At 39.6% G+C, this 15,431-nt stretch overlaps 2 protein-coding genes across 2 annotated transcripts; both read left to right on the forward strand.

The window, feature by feature from the left end:
* Positions 1-2,864: 2,864 nt before the first annotated feature.
* Positions 2,865-4,053, forward strand: LOC111608687 (small integral membrane protein 26-like). Its single transcript, XM_023334427.1, has 2 exons — positions 2,865-3,083; positions 3,498-4,053. The coding sequence occupies exons 1-2, from the start codon at positions 2,960-2,962 to the stop codon at positions 3,665-3,667; spliced, it is 294 nt and encodes a 97-aa protein (XP_023190195.1). The 5' UTR covers positions 2,865-2,959; the 3' UTR covers positions 3,668-4,053.
* A 609-nt stretch (positions 4,054-4,662) lies between these two features.
* dtd1 (D-tyrosyl-tRNA deacylase 1) lies at positions 4,663-14,959 on the forward strand. The gene is made up of 6 exons (XM_005797626.2): positions 4,663-4,880; positions 6,186-6,276; positions 6,379-6,614; positions 8,121-8,218; positions 12,206-12,370; positions 14,074-14,959. The coding sequence occupies exons 1-5, from the start codon at positions 4,763-4,765 to the stop codon at positions 12,359-12,361; spliced, it is 699 nt and encodes a 232-aa protein (XP_005797683.2). The 5' UTR covers positions 4,663-4,762; the 3' UTR covers positions 12,362-12,370; positions 14,074-14,959.
* Positions 14,960-15,431: the final 472 nt, after the last annotated feature.

Raw genomic sequence — 15,431 nt, forward strand, 5'->3', positions numbered from 1 at the left:
TTAAACCTTAACATGAAGTAAAACTTTGAGTTTATTATATTACTTTAGTTCTTGTTAATGTCATTGATACTGTCTATTCTCAGTTAAAAACAATAAAAAATAAAATAAACCACAAACAATAGGATTAATATCCAGGCCTTATCCCAGTCTGATACTCTGGATCTGTTGCTCCAACTTGTCTGAAATCTGAATAAATTTTTCTTTGACAGGACGTTTCAACACAGTTTGTTAATTTAGGACAAATCAAATGATCCTGGCTGTATTGAACTCAGTCAGGTGGAGTTTTATCCAGCCAGGATGAAGCTGTCACTCTCCTTCGCCTCCATGATGATGTTTTCCACCCCAGACCCATCAGAGAATTATTAATTCGAAGGAATCGTGACTGAGTGCCATTTGGACTCATACCCAGCAGCTAAATGTTATCTGTCAGGTATAATTTGTCCTGGCAAGTTTGGATTCAGACCCACATTCTTGAGAGATTGGTGGATGAAAAATTAGAAAAAAATCCTGACGCTCAAACAGAACTGATGGAAATTTGAGCTTCTGAGTTAAAAGATGAAATGTTTTCATCAGTTATGACCAAAATGTTCACCTGCTGGATGGATCGTGTTCAGGTGTCCCACGGCTCCTGGAACATGTTTTATTAGGTTTTCTCTGGGGGGCAGAGTGTGAGTCAAAATCAGGCAATAAATCCTCCTCCTCTTGTTCCAGAAGCCCCCGAGTTTAAAGATGTTTCAGAACCAAAGCATCCAGAAGCTTTCATAGTTTACACCCGGTTACAGACCTGCTGGGTCAGGAGAACTCATTGGTGAGCCCATATGGGTCCCATAACGCAGTGCATATTACACTGGCTGAGGGCTTCTAATTATTTAGATCAATTTTTACTTTTCAGGGTGAAATGATCATGAAACAAAGCAAAACTAAAACATTGAAAACATGACCTGTTCAAATCTAAATTTATACAGATTTTTCTATAATCCACACAGGATTATTGTTACATATATCCTGTCCAGGAGTGATGCTGAAAAAACTGACTCAGCGATTTGTATATTTGTATTATCACTTTGTATTTAAAATAATCTGTTGGTTTTAATCAGTTTTTTCTGTAATCCACAGAGTCTCACTTTTGAGGGAGTGATGCAGAAACAACTGATACATGTGTTTGTAGATTCTTTATTCTTTTAATTTTATTTAAAATTTATATTTATGTTTATTATATTTTATTCTCTGTGCTTGTTTACTTTAATCTGAATTTATGGTGCTTTTTCTGTAATCCACATGGACTCGTAGTTTGTTAGATTCTGTCCAGGAGTGATGCAGAAGAAACTGATGTTTGCATTTTTAACTTCTAATCTGAAATACTACAAATCATAATTTGAAATGTTGTTGGAAAACATGGATGCAATGATATGAAAATTCAAATGATCAATACTTGAAATGAATATTGTCTGTAATTAATTAAGATTTGCACAAAATATATTTCATTATTCTTTTGACACTGTGAAAGAAACAACTTCACCTCTGACGTTGTTTCTCTGCTTCAAGTTAAGCCTCACAATCCGGCAGCGCCTCGTTGTCACATGACCAAACAAATACCGTTAATTTTGTATTTCTTATCTATTTATTTTTATTCTTTAAATACCAGAATTGCCATGTGAATTAATATTTGTATGTGTCTGATGATTTCTTTGTTATTTTCTACAAATCGTACTAATTGTTATGACCAAACAGTTACTTGGTGATTTCATAACCTTTTTATCTGCTTCCCGTTGCTCGTGTGATTGTTCCCCAGAGGTTCGGCTCGCTCCGTTTCTCTGGGCTTGGAGGCGCCTGAGATGTGGTGGAACAGCCCAGTTTCCAGATCTCTGCAGACAGAAATGGGCCGGGCTCTGATTTTATGTGATGGTATCAGTGATTTTAGAGAAGCTCATGGACAGAAGTATTATTAGACGTGTTTGCAGGGAGAACGGGACAAAATATCATCTCAGTGATAAAACAGGCATGATTTCTGTTGGTGTTTGCTACGGATAAGAAGAATTTTGAAACTATTGAAGGAACTCAGGTCTTGGACTCATTTGAAAAACTCTCCCTGTTTTTTCTAATAGACTCAGGTCTGACAGTGAGAGTTTCAGCAATAGTGGGTATTGAGGTCTAACGTGGGTGGAGAGCTTCAGAGAAGCCACAAGGCAAATCAGGTGACAGCTTTGACCTTTAGCCCTCACATCGTAGGCAGAAGGAAGATAAATCAGAGAGATGAGTCGGTTCTGACTCATCTGAAGGAACGCAGCAGCAAAGGAGACGAGGCTCTTCTTCAGATTTTGATATTGCTGAATACCGGACATTTATTCTAAGCTACATTATTAACATTAATTTACTTTTTTATTATTATATCAGGACTATCATTGTCGTTGTTGCTGTTTTACATTAAAACTACTTTTTTGATCTGTATTTGTAATGGAACATAAGCCTACAATATTTTTTCACAAGATATTATTCCTTGTTTTGTGTACAAAAGAGTCAAAACCAAAGGTATAAAACATGTGTTTAGCTATTCTGTATTATAAAAAATATAATCATTTATGTTCCAAATTATTTATTTCTGCCACTTCTGCTAGTTTTAACAAGTTTTAATTAGTGTATACCAATTGAACAATTGTTAAGTACAACATCTTATTTGATCTTATTTTAATAGGTCTCAAAATTTTGTCCAAAGCAATTTTATTTTATTTTCAAGGAGTCATTGAAAAAAAGCTATATTTCTCACTAAAAAGTAACTCCACATATTAAAGCACCGTAAAGTTTACTGTAATAGGCTGCGTGAACCAGCAGGTGGCGGTAATGCAACTCCAAACCAACCACGAAAATAGAGAAAGAAGTGTCATGGCGGCTTCCTGAACGTTTAACCTGAAGATTCCCAGACAGTTCAACGTTTAAAATCCTCCGTTTTTTTAGTCTCGAAATGACTATCAAAGACCCGATTAAGTGGAACTACAGAGTGTCAGCAGTTTACGCTGTGGGCATCTGGACAATATTAGGATCCTACGTTTTATTTAAATATACAGGTCGTTTGAACGATCCACCAGGTGAGGAAACTGAGAGGAAAATCACCAAGGAGACAGAATCCCGATTAGCCGAGATGTTGCTTTCTTCTGTGACAATATTTCATTTTAGTAAAGTCAACCTGATCTGTCTTATTGGATAACTTTCTTTAACTGTTCCCTTTAGCGTTCTGATGGATAATTAGCCTTTAAAAGGCGGCACTGAGAACTTCAGTGAGAATTCATCTGATTTTACGATATTGTCGGTTTATAGTGACTCTATGATAGCTGTCGGTTCAAATATTGGACAGTAACACCAATGAATAGTAAACAAGTAATTCGTCTGTAGTTATTTGTTTATTTGTTGCATGTAAAGGAGGAGTAACCACTGCTAGTGACTTCCAAGAGATTAAAGCTGGTTTTCTACTTTCTCATTGACTATTTCTCTCTTCAACTCAGTGAAACAAAAATTCGAAGAGCCAGAAAATCCCAACAAGCATGTCTACGAAACTGCTCACTCCAAAACCGTCATCATCTATAAGGAAGATTTCGTCCCGTACAGCAGGAGGATCTACAATTTCATCAAGTCGTTGAGTGGAGCATCAGGAGCTGGAGATGGCGACAAGTAGCTGCTGGACATGATTTAAGACAGACTTGCTGCCATGTTTGCATATTTGAAGAGGATGTCTTTCATTATTTTGCCTAAAAAGGGCTAATCATCTCTGCAAAGCAATGATCAAGTTGTCACAGTATTTTATTAAAGCTCTAGATATTCAGGATTTTTTGCAAATCAGTTGTTTCATCTAATTGGTTTTACAACAAAAAGTGTTTTGCAGACAGTTCAATTCATTTTGGCTCCAATTCCCAGCAGATTATGACCCACATTTGGAAAAAGCATGAAAAGGTCAAATGACCAGCATTCTGTATTTATTATATGCTAATTATTTGGGAAAAAAACTACTAAAAAAACTACTACTATCTTCTTGTGAATTAAAAATAAGGATACTTGAATTTATTCCATCAAGTGTTTTTGAAATGTAATAAATAATTGCATTTCTTGAAAAGAACAAATAAATAGCTTATAATTGGTATGAATTTCCCATTCATTTTGGGTTCTTAGTTGTTTATCTGAATTGGGGTTTTTTTTTTACCTCATGTGGAATATTTATATACTTTGACCATTTGCTTCCTCGCTGAATTGGTAGGTGTCATGGTCCTGCTTGAACACCCATTTGTTTCACAAGTTTCAACAACTTATACCAAAGCAGATTAAATTAAATTGATCACAATGTTGGGGAACAATACAGGAATCACTAAAAGACAGACAAGCTGAAGACAGCATTTATCTACAATTAGAAATATATTTGACAAGCCAAACCTTGAAGACTGCACCAACTTTCAGACTGTGGCAGCATGATGCTGTGGTGCTGGAACATGGCTTGAAGTAAATGAGATAATGAGAAATGAAACTACCTCAAAATTCTTCAAATCAACAGCTGCAGTGAATGCTTATTCTCAGAATATGGAATCTGTTGGATTTTAAATAATTTATTGAAATCTAAAAAGCATGATGATGATGAAGACGCTGATGGTGACAACAAATATGACAATGAAGATGATTGAGACAAGAAAAAATGTAAATGCGTTGTATCTAAAAAAAATTTTAAAGTTCTCTCACTGGCTTCTGCTGGCGTTATTGTTGTGTTTCCAACTTTCACCGCTAGATGTCGACAAACTACCACGGACAGCAGGAGTTTACCGGAAGCTTTGGCAGCGTGCTGTCCAGCAGAAGCACAACAATGAGAGCTATTATCCAGAGGGTGACCAAAGCGAGTGTGACAGGTGAGCTTTGAATGAGCCGAGCTGACGGAGTTGGAATCTGTACCTGAAATACACAAAGACAATCAGCAGACCGCCGGTAGAAGTTGTCATGACCAGCTAGCCGAGTTAGCTCCGTTAGCATTAGCATCCCAGTTGAAATGAATGGGGCGGCGTCAGACCGCTGCTAACTGGGGGAAACAAAAACAGTTGACTTTTAGCTCAGGAAACAAGTTAATACAACTGAATAATGATCAATATGACGATTGATACAGACGCAATTAATCCTGTTGGATGTAGGCGGCCTTGTTGTTTTAGAGTAACGGTTACAAGAATTCAGTTTCACTTTATTCACTCAAACTGCTGTTCAGATTCAGATTAACATGGACTCAGTTCAGCCAATAAAATGTTTATTTCAGGTCTAATGTAGAGTTTAAGACTGCTAGAAAAAATAAAAGGGCACAATAAGAAAACTCAAAGCTGTAGTATTTAAAAGTATATTTTAGAAATTACTCTTAATAATTCTAAATATCACAAATACACTGAAATAATAATTATTAAATGACATTACAATTAAAATGGCGTTTTTATAATATTAATAATAGTAGTTACTGTTTTTATTTTAAGAATTGATGTTTTAATTTTATTTCTGTAACTTAATTGATTAACACAATTAATAGAATTTGCAAGAAGAACATAACAGCCTCTGAGAGCTGCCACTAATATTCTTTTATTCTGATAATAATCTATAGAATACTTTATTAGTTTGTGTTATTTATTTATGAAATTAGGGCAATGCATATTAATTATTATGTCATCAGTAAGCGTCAGTGTAAATATGCAGGAGTTGGCACAAAAGCTAGTTTTCATTCATTGTCCAAAGGCAGGTAAGAACAGGAAGCATTTGACAGAACAGAGAATGATGCAAACATCACAAAAAATTAAGATGTTTTCCTTTCTTTCTTTTTTACACTAAAGTGAAAATTATTTATTGCATACCAGTAATTAAATTGTAAATGTGCAGTTATTCTTGACCCTGCAAGAATAACTAAGTTTAGACAACAAATGGAGGGATGAATCCTTTCAAATGAAATGATAAAATATTAGTTTACAATCTCTGTGATCACTTTCTAACAATGATAAATTCTTAATGCTGTCCATCACTCACACTGCTGCTGAAAATAAACCCAAAAATCTCCTGGCAGGAGAATGATCACCAGAACTTTGTCATGCAGGTGAACCAGAGCTCTGAACTGTGTGAGCACAAAGAGTTCTTGAATTCCTGGGTGTGGTAGAAAAGGCCGTGTGTCTGTTTTCTTTGTCCTGCAGTGGGAGGGGAGCAGGTCAGCTCCATTGGACGGGGAATCTGCGTCCTGCTCGGGATTTCTGCAGACGACACGCAGAAAGATGCTGAGTACATGTAAGTGTAAATCCATCCTGCAAACATGTCCATAGATACAGATGAAATAACCTTTGAGTCAGTCTGCTTCTTCACCTTTTCATAAGCACTGTGTGTCTTCAGGGTCAGAAAGATCCTGAACCTGCGGCTGTTTGAGGACGAGAGCGGCCGGGCGTGGGCTAAGAGTGTCATGGACAGAGAGTTGGAGGTGTTGTGTGTGAGCCAGTTCACCCTGCAGTGCATCCTGAAGGGCAACAAACCGGACTTCCACGCCGCCATGCCAGCGGAGCTCGCCCAGCCCTTCTACAACAGCATCCTGGAGAGCATGAGGAGCGCCTACAGGCCTGAGCTCATCACAGGTGGGCCGGATCTCAGCGGACGACGAGGCTTTAAACCATCACTTCTGAGTGAACTGAGAGGAAAAGCTGCAGAATTGAGCTGAATCTGCTAAATCTTTAACACATGACCACCGTTCAATTAAACGATTAGCTCTGTGATACGGTGCAGGAACATGCTCTAGACGTGTCCACTGTAGACTGGACTCAGTTGGTACTGAGGACACCAAAGTCTTAGCTGTTAGGAAGATTCCCTCTCTGAGGTCACTGCTGATGTGTTGAGACTAGTGGTGCACCGATCTACTTTTTTCACTGCCGATACTGATTTAAATATCTGAGGTTCAGAATTGGCCGTATTTTTGTCAGTTCAGCTGTAACAGTGTAACAGTGCAGCACACTGTAACACACGGATAGCTTCACAAGCTGGTCAAACATGCAAAAACAACACAACTTTAATTTGTTCCATCAGTGCAATTAGGAGTAAAACAGCCAATGTAAAATAAATCAACTAAAACTGACGAAAACTGCACCACTTGATCAGATATGTAAAAATAAATGACAAACCTTTCAAATGGTTCAGAAAGTGTAATAAGGAATTCTAAAAATAATGTCAAATAAATAATAAAGCTTGACGTCACTCAGAGCACAAAGCATAGAATTAGGCTGAATAGATCCGACCTTACAGGGCACATTGTCACTCACACCCAATCTAGAAATTCTTTTTCTAATATCGGGTCCGATACAGATATTGATAACAGATATTGATAACGAATCGGTTCATCTCTTTATTATTCAGCGCTGCAGACTTTCCAAACCTCAGCTTCTACTGAGGATGATCCGTTAATCAACATATTGATTAACGGATCAAGAAGATGATCAGAAGACCATTTCTGTACTGAGGTTTTATGGAAATAATGTTGGAAAAAGACCTGATTCCTAAAGCCCTTGATGTGGAACAGGCTGTACTTTATGGAAACCTTCAGGTCTAAAATTGCTGAAATGAAATGGATATTTGAAACCATTCATGTCATAATGTGACAACATGGCGGTCGTTAAATCGGGTTTATTGTCGCCGATCATAGCCACGTCACCTCCAGCGTCTCGTGTGAATTTTTCCTCCGTTGGTTTCGGAGCGGCAACGCGTCCCCCTGCCGTCAATGCCGTGTCATTGTGGCGGTCAGGCGGCTGGAAGCGGCTGCAGCGGCGGTGGCAGTGAACTGGGTCAGTCCACTGGGGACCAGGTGAGGAGGACACCTCGTCCCAGCAAAGGGAGGCGTGAGCCTTCCTAATTAGCCCCCCTCCCCACCGCCTCCAGAGAGGGAAACATGATGATGCATCAGTTTTCTCCCACAGCTTCATTGTGCAGATGGTGTCATCAATCTAATGAAACCTGCGAGAAGAAAGGAGAGCAGTTCGAGTGAAACTTGCTGTCCTTGTCCGCCTCTTTTCATCTCTGCTCTGTTAGCTGCAGCCGAACTCGGCTAGCACATGAAAAACACTTGATTTATCGTCCTCCATTTTGTTTTCCAGATGGGAAGTTTGGGGCGTACATGCAGGTCAACATCCAGAACGACGGTCCGGTTACCGTGGAGCTGACGTCACCGGCTGCTCCCACAGACCCCAAACAGGTACCCAGTCATCTTCATCAGTCATCTTCATCAGTGGAGGGGTTTAACTCAGATTAAGAGCAGTGACACTCATAAGGCAGATTTTATTTTTTATTTCTTCAGATTTTGTTTGAAAGCTGCTAAACTTTCTAATTAAAGCAGATGAATCAATCAATCAATCAATCAATCAGGAGAGCAACTGTCCCGTCCTAGCTCTACCTGTGCTCCCTCCCATAGAGGGCGCTCTACCCTATTCCATGTAGACCAGTGTTGGGCTGAGGACCCAAAAATGATCAAGTAAGAGTAGCACTACTTAAACATATTTCTACTCAAGTAAAAGTAAAAAGTAGCCATTCAAAAAATTACAAAATTAAAAGTAAAAAAAAGGATTTGGTAAAGCGTTTACCCAAGTACTGAGTAACTGATCAAAACTTCAATCATCTAATGTTTAAAAATGATATAATCAGATTGACCAAAATATAAAGTTACATGGAAATTTCGGTATTTAAAGGACCAAAATGAAAATAAATCATATCAATAGCATAATAAAGTAAGGCGGTGTGTGCTGCAGCCGTGGCGGTGAGGCGGGGTGTGCTGCAGCCGGGGTGTGCTGCAGCCGTGGCGGTGAGGCGGGGTGTGCTGCAGCCGGGGTGTGCTGCAGCCGTGGCGGCGAGGCGGTGTGTTTATGCTGCAGATGATTGACGGCGCAGAGCCACACACGCAGTCTGCAGGGAGCTTTCTGCAGGACTTTTCCTCTTGGGAGCCTGTCGCTTTTTAAAACATGAATGCTTCATAAAACAAGGATTCATCAGGATTCCTCCTCTGAGGCCACAGGAGCATCAGAAAGAGTTAATATATGTTCAGACTTTCATGCTGGAAGGCAGCGCCGCTTTACACAAGTTCTTTTAGCTCTCTGAAAGACATTAGATTTATTTGTGACTTGATTTGTTTTTTACCTCTTAGAACTGAGAATAAATGGCTGAATCTTGAAGACCTAATGTATCTGTTGCACACAGGATGAATTTTAGAGGGCCTGTCAAAGGTCTAAGATGTGGCCTGGGTGTGAAATTATGGATTTAAGCAACTTATTTTCCAGATTAAGAGTATTTGTGCTTTAAAAAAAGCTTCAGATTCAGGTGCAAACTCTTCGAGAGGTTATTGGAATCTTTAGGAACTCTTTTATTTAAATCAAATTTGGATCTCCAATATATATATATATATATTTTTTAATAAATTTAATTTAAAAATATATTTATTGCAAAGAGGCTGCACAGTGGCGCAGTTGGTAGCACTGTTGCCTTGCAGCAAGAAGGTCCTGGGTTCGATTCCCGGCCGGGGTCTTTCTGCATGGAGTTTGCATGTTCTCCCTGTGCATAGTGGGTTCTCTCCAGGTACTCCAGCTTCCTCCCACAGTCCAAAAATATGACTGTCAGGTTAATTGGTCTCTCTAAATCCTCCCTAGGTGTGAGTGTGTGTGTGCATGGTTGTGTGTCCTGTCTGTCTCTGTGTTGCCTGGCGACAGACTGGCGACCTGTCCAGGTGACCCCGCCTCTCGCCCGGTGCTGTATGAAAGTCTCATTACTTTTACATCATGCTAACTGTTCGTTATCCAGGCTCCAGAGACAATATTCCACAGTAACATGTCCTGTTGTTAGCAAGCACTGCTTATCCATCCATTTGCTTTTGTCACTCCTCTTTAATCTCTGATTATTATAACTTGTACCTTTTCTGCCATCTAAAACATAAATTTGACTCATTTTGCTCATTGACTTTGTAGCTGAATTCACTTCAGTTCAAATTTATTCAGTCAACCACATTAAAGCACATTAAATCATCTAACATGTGAGAAACAGCGGCCATTGTTTTGTAAGCTGTTCTAGCCACGAGCTAATTTGCAAATTCAGTCCTTGGCTGGACCTTTAATAACAGACAGTGAAATTTAAAAAATACACACACTCACACACACAGGACCCTGCGCTGAATCTCTACCTCTATAAACAAGAAAAACATGAAAATGTAGAGAAAACTAATTCTCCACAACAAAGTAGGTTAGTACTTTGTTGTACTAATGTGCAAGAAAGTACGTTTGTTGTTGGCTATAACATGATGTAAAGCTCAAAGTTGATTTAACATAATACATGTTAAATCAACATGTATTAATCTGATTATATCATACAGTTTTACTGTATCAGACAGTAGAACGTGGCTGCAGGAGGATCCTGTCCAGAATGTCGGCCTCCAGCTTCTCCTGCCAACTGAAAGAGAAAGATTCAGAGGTTTGTCTTCCTGCTGCTGAGCTTCGCTCCAACTCCGTCTGCTCGCCGGGGCTCGGCCGTTTCCCCGAAAGGACGGATATTCAGGCAATCGGCTGAATTTTAATCTTGTCTGTTTGGGATGTTTAGCAGCGGGGCCAAACATGGGGATAAACAGGGCCGGCCATCAGGCTGAGCTTGGCTCAGTTTAGTGGGTGGGGGGGGTTACAGTGACAGCCAGCAGACACTGCTCCTTTCTTTCCATAAATCAGGGATTGAGTCCGGGGCGGGGTCAGGCTGACAGTAAACAATGGAGGCGATGAAACCCACCCTGCTGGTCGCTGGAAGCTGCAGCGGCGGATCATCTCTCTGGGATTATGTAACGTTTGATCGTGTTAGTGGAGGCTTTTATCTGCTCGGGATCCAGAGTTTAGGGTCTGTAACTTTTCAGAACAAACAACAAATATGTTCACCTCCATGATCTAATCAGATGTTACATCATCAGAACCGCTTCCATACAAGTTTTCATGCTGTTTAAATAATGTAATTTGTTACGCAACGCTTTGGATTTTGTGAGATGACATTAAGTCTCAGAGAGCCATGAAAGTTTTAGCAGCCGTGAGCTCGCATGTCGGCTGACGACTTCATCAGCTCTCTGCCTCCGTGCTTTCTGAATCGCTGATGAAGATGAAGACGAGGAGAGGCTTCAAATGGTGGGTTTGTGAGGGGTCGTGTTCGGACCAGTGCAGACCCACTTTCTGTTTAATTACACTGGTTCTGCTGAGTCCGCAGGAAGCTCAGATCAATAACGGGATCTATGTGTTTATTTCATTTCTCTTGTAAACAAACGGCAGTTAGAAAGAAAATAGAGATTGGAGAAGGTTGACCAGCAGTCTGTTTAAAAAAAGTTTAGCCATAGAAAATAACTTGAATTTATCCTAAATATATCCCAGTTACATTAATCCAAGGAAAGGCAAGCTTTTATAAAAATGTGTATTTTTATAAAAGCTTATAAAAATAGCTTTCTATTTTTAGAAAGCTAAAAATAGGACATTCTTTGTACAAGACAATTCAAAATGCTTTACAGACAAATGTAAAGAGGTTTAGAACAAACATTAAAAACATAAACTAAACAAGATAAAACAATGAACACATGAAGAAAAATCATTGACTAAATAATAATTAAAAAAAACTTCAGGTTTTATTTTGATTTTAGAGTAATTTTTATTGTCATAATTTTCAGATTTTATTCAGTTTCTCCTGTCTTTCTCAGTCCAGCCACATAAAACTTGTTTATACCTTTTGGAGAAAAAAAAACTGGATAATTTTTGATAAAAATATGGATTCTCTGCATGAATCAGAAACTTCCCAGCTGAAGATGATATGACAGCTGCCCTCTGATCAGTTTGTATGGATCAAACCTGAAGCAGAATATGATTTTATTGTAATTTTAATCTTTTTTTGAACTACATGTATCAGTTTTTTATTATCTCTTAGCAAAGCGCCTCCAGAGCAGGAAGTGTTTTCTTTCTGTTGGGTTGGGAATCACCTCCATGTTGGACGGCGCATCGGAAACCCGGCATCAACCCTTCCCTGTTTTCTTCCCTTTCAGAGAAAACAGTTTCAATAATTCAGTAGAAATAAAGAGCCACTTTTAAACTATTCAAAGGTTGACAGATTTATTCTGCGCAGGTATACTACCTTCAAGATCAAATGTGAAACTATGAACCGTCTTTTTCTGTTTGTGTTTCTTCAGCTTTCCAAGCTGGAGAAGCAGCAGCTCAGGAAGGAGAAGACGCGCTCTAAAGGCTCGTCCGAGTCGGGACGGGAGAAGAGCTCGCTGCGGTCCAGGCAGGACCCCGGCGCCAGCAGCGGGGCGGAGGGCGACGTGTCTTCAGACCGGGAGTCGTGATGCTGCAGGGTGAGCCGGCGGGGTCAGGGGGGTCAAATAAACAGAAAGATGCTTCATCAGTCTGTCCATCCTCTTCATCTCCAGGTTCCATGTTCAGACCCTGATAGCTGTAGAACTATGAGTCATAAATTAATTGTGAACATCTGTTTGTTGCATTTATAAAACAACATAAAACTCTGAACTAATTAAAAAGTGTAGGAACCCAGTTTTCACCACTATCAGCAAACTGCACTCCAGTCGTCACAAGCCGCTGGTTTCCACCTTTGCTCTTCCTGTATGCATCCGCTGTTTTACTGCTGGGGACATTTCAGTGAAACCTAGCAACAGGCAGAGAGACGGAGCTGTTTGTTTGTTTGTTTGCGGTTCACACTGAACGCCGAACCGAGGTGACGTTCCGGTCCATCCAGTTCGCAAACAGGATTTGTTTTCCACGGAGAGCCGGGCTGGTCAGGATGGAAGCAGTTGCTCAGCTTTCAGGCCGCTCTGCTCTTTAATCTGCACCAACATGTTGGGTAAATATCAGCTCCGACATGTGGAGGCTTCGGCTCCTGATGGCAGGAGGAAGTTGCTCAATAGGCGGATTTTTTGGGTTCTGATCTGAGAGTTTGCTGTGGAAAAAGGGAACATGACTGGAAGAGAAAGGAGAAGGAGGAAGCTGGTCTTCCTGAGGTTTGCTTTGCATGACTTAAACATGAGCTATGTGTTTTTTTGCTCTGAATGAGCTTTTATCTTCTCCCCACCAACTTCCTGTTTTGGAACAGCCAATCCTCATCTTGCTTTAGTCAGAACCAAACACATTTACTGCTGTAGCTGTTAAAATGACAGATTACTGAACTACAGTTTGATTCAATTCAAATGTAAAGTTAAAACAAAGCTTGTTCTGTAGTTACTCTGGACTTGTCCTCCTGTCTTCATCCCTGACTTCTCCTTTTCCTTCTCATCTTAAATCACAACCAGGGACAAAAAGCTGATTATGAGTCATTAGATTTGCTCATTGGGATAACTCAATGTTGAAGATAAAACTTTTATGGACATTTGTTAAACAACTAATGGAAACTTAATGCCGCAAATAACAGCTTTTCAGGTATAAACGTCTGGAAGTTTCTAAGTTTACCTGAATCCATCCCAGCGCTCAGTGATCAAACCTCCTGAGAAAATCTGTTTACCAGAAACTCATCGCATTTCCTGTGCTTCATTTTGAAGCTGATAGAGCTGGACACCTCTGCATAAACAATATACTGATCATGTAAAAGGACAATTCTGTCATAATCTCTAAATTGTAAGTCAGTCCTATTATAATCTTCTAAAATTGCTTAAGAAAATTCTAAATGTAGTAGTTTCTTGTTTTTGCTTTTTCATATTTGATAAAGGTAAAAATCAGAAAATATGCAGTTTGATGATGATGATGTCAGAACTCCTGGTATTCTTGGCTTGTTTGGTAAACTATTTAAAAACACTGGATTTGTTAAATATTAAGGATCCATATTGTCACCTTGCTCGTTTTTGGTATCAGCAGCAGAAGCTTTGATATTAACTAACTCATATTTTCTATAAAAGATGTTTCTGTCGCCCTGAACTATTTTAAAAGTGGAAAAGCAATTTCTCTGTTTTTGTTGCTGTTTGAGAAATGTTGTAAACGCTACGTTTGCCCCCATGTCCTTAAATCCTAGTGACACCCCTGCTGACCAGTGTTTTCTTCTTTCCTGATTCAGATGCAAACCAAACTGTGGACACTCAGGAAGAACGCTTGGACCCGTTTACGGACTGACCGACAGCAGACAGAACGGACCGAATGAAACCCAGCAGCTCGTTAAATCCTTCGTCCCCGTTGTTTTTCCATTTGTCCTCCTCAAGCCGTCTCTGTTGGACTCTCTCCTCTCTGTTCCCGCTCCGTTCGTGTCGCTGGGTTGCAGATCTTCTCCAGTGCTGCCAGACGGAGCACACCAGTGCCACCACCTCCTCTAAGCACCTGTTTACCACCACGAGCAGATTGTTTGTTCTGAGCTTGAACTGGAATGTCTCTGTAACCAACAGAGACACAAACAGACGCTTTAAATAACAGCCCCATTACCCTGATGTCCCGCTTTCCTTTCTGCATGCTTGGACACATCTTGGTATTTTTGAGCTACTAATTGAGCTTGCAAGCATCCAGCAGGTGCTTCACTGTCGTCACTTCTAATTAACTGGAACATGGAGGTAAACTCTCACAAAAATAAAACCTAATATTCCTCTTCATAACAGAAAGGTGTTCAGATTATGTTTCAGAATTGTGATTAATGTGAGAAAGTGCCAGGAAAGCTGACAGCTGTCAGTGAGGCGTAGCTTTTGATGCAACTGTTATTTTCTTTCTGTAAAGAAGGCAGAGAGGAAACTTAAACTTAGTTTGAAAAACCAGGAGGAAGGAAAAGCCACCGAAGATTTAGATGGAAATGACTTCTGGTAGATTTAAACTTAGATCCATCAGATCGCCTTCTCTTTGCTTGGGTTTCTTCTTGGCGTTTGGGGAAAATTAAGGATCGAATTTAGGACAGCTGCCCTGCTGTGTTCTGACAGGTCTGAATGTATATTTTGTTACTGTATAAATTTTAAAAGCATTCACATTTGTGTGGTTGTTGTCATTTCCATTTGTTGGCAGTTCTTTGCAGCTTTTCCACATTTTTATCGTCTAACAACCATAAACGTCTCTGAAATTATTGGGATTTTATGACAAACCAGAGCAAAGTACTATGAAGCCCAGGGAAAATCAGGCTTTTCCACATTATTTTTTGTTTTTACCAATATATATTTGAAAATAGAAAACCATAACCAGGCCACTTTACTCTGATCCTTCTAAATAAAATCTAGTGGAGCTAACTGCTTTAGCAGTGACTTAAAGGAGAAAACTTTATGAAGAACAATCTCCAAATATTTATAATTATCCACCAGTTCAGTGGAACCTGTTTACTGCTGTTGATGACTTCCTGAAGTCGGTGATCATTTCCTTAGTTTTCTGTGTTGATCTTCAAAAATGATTCATTAGACCCAGAACAAGGACTTTAAAGGGCCAGCATTATGTATTTTAAAGTCATAT

The sequence above is a fragment of the Xiphophorus maculatus genome, chromosome 5 (assembly GCF_002775205.1).
Source record: "Xiphophorus maculatus strain JP 163 A chromosome 5, X_maculatus-5.0-male, whole genome shotgun sequence".
Lineage (NCBI taxonomy): Eukaryota > Metazoa > Chordata > Actinopteri > Cyprinodontiformes > Poeciliidae > Xiphophorus > Xiphophorus maculatus.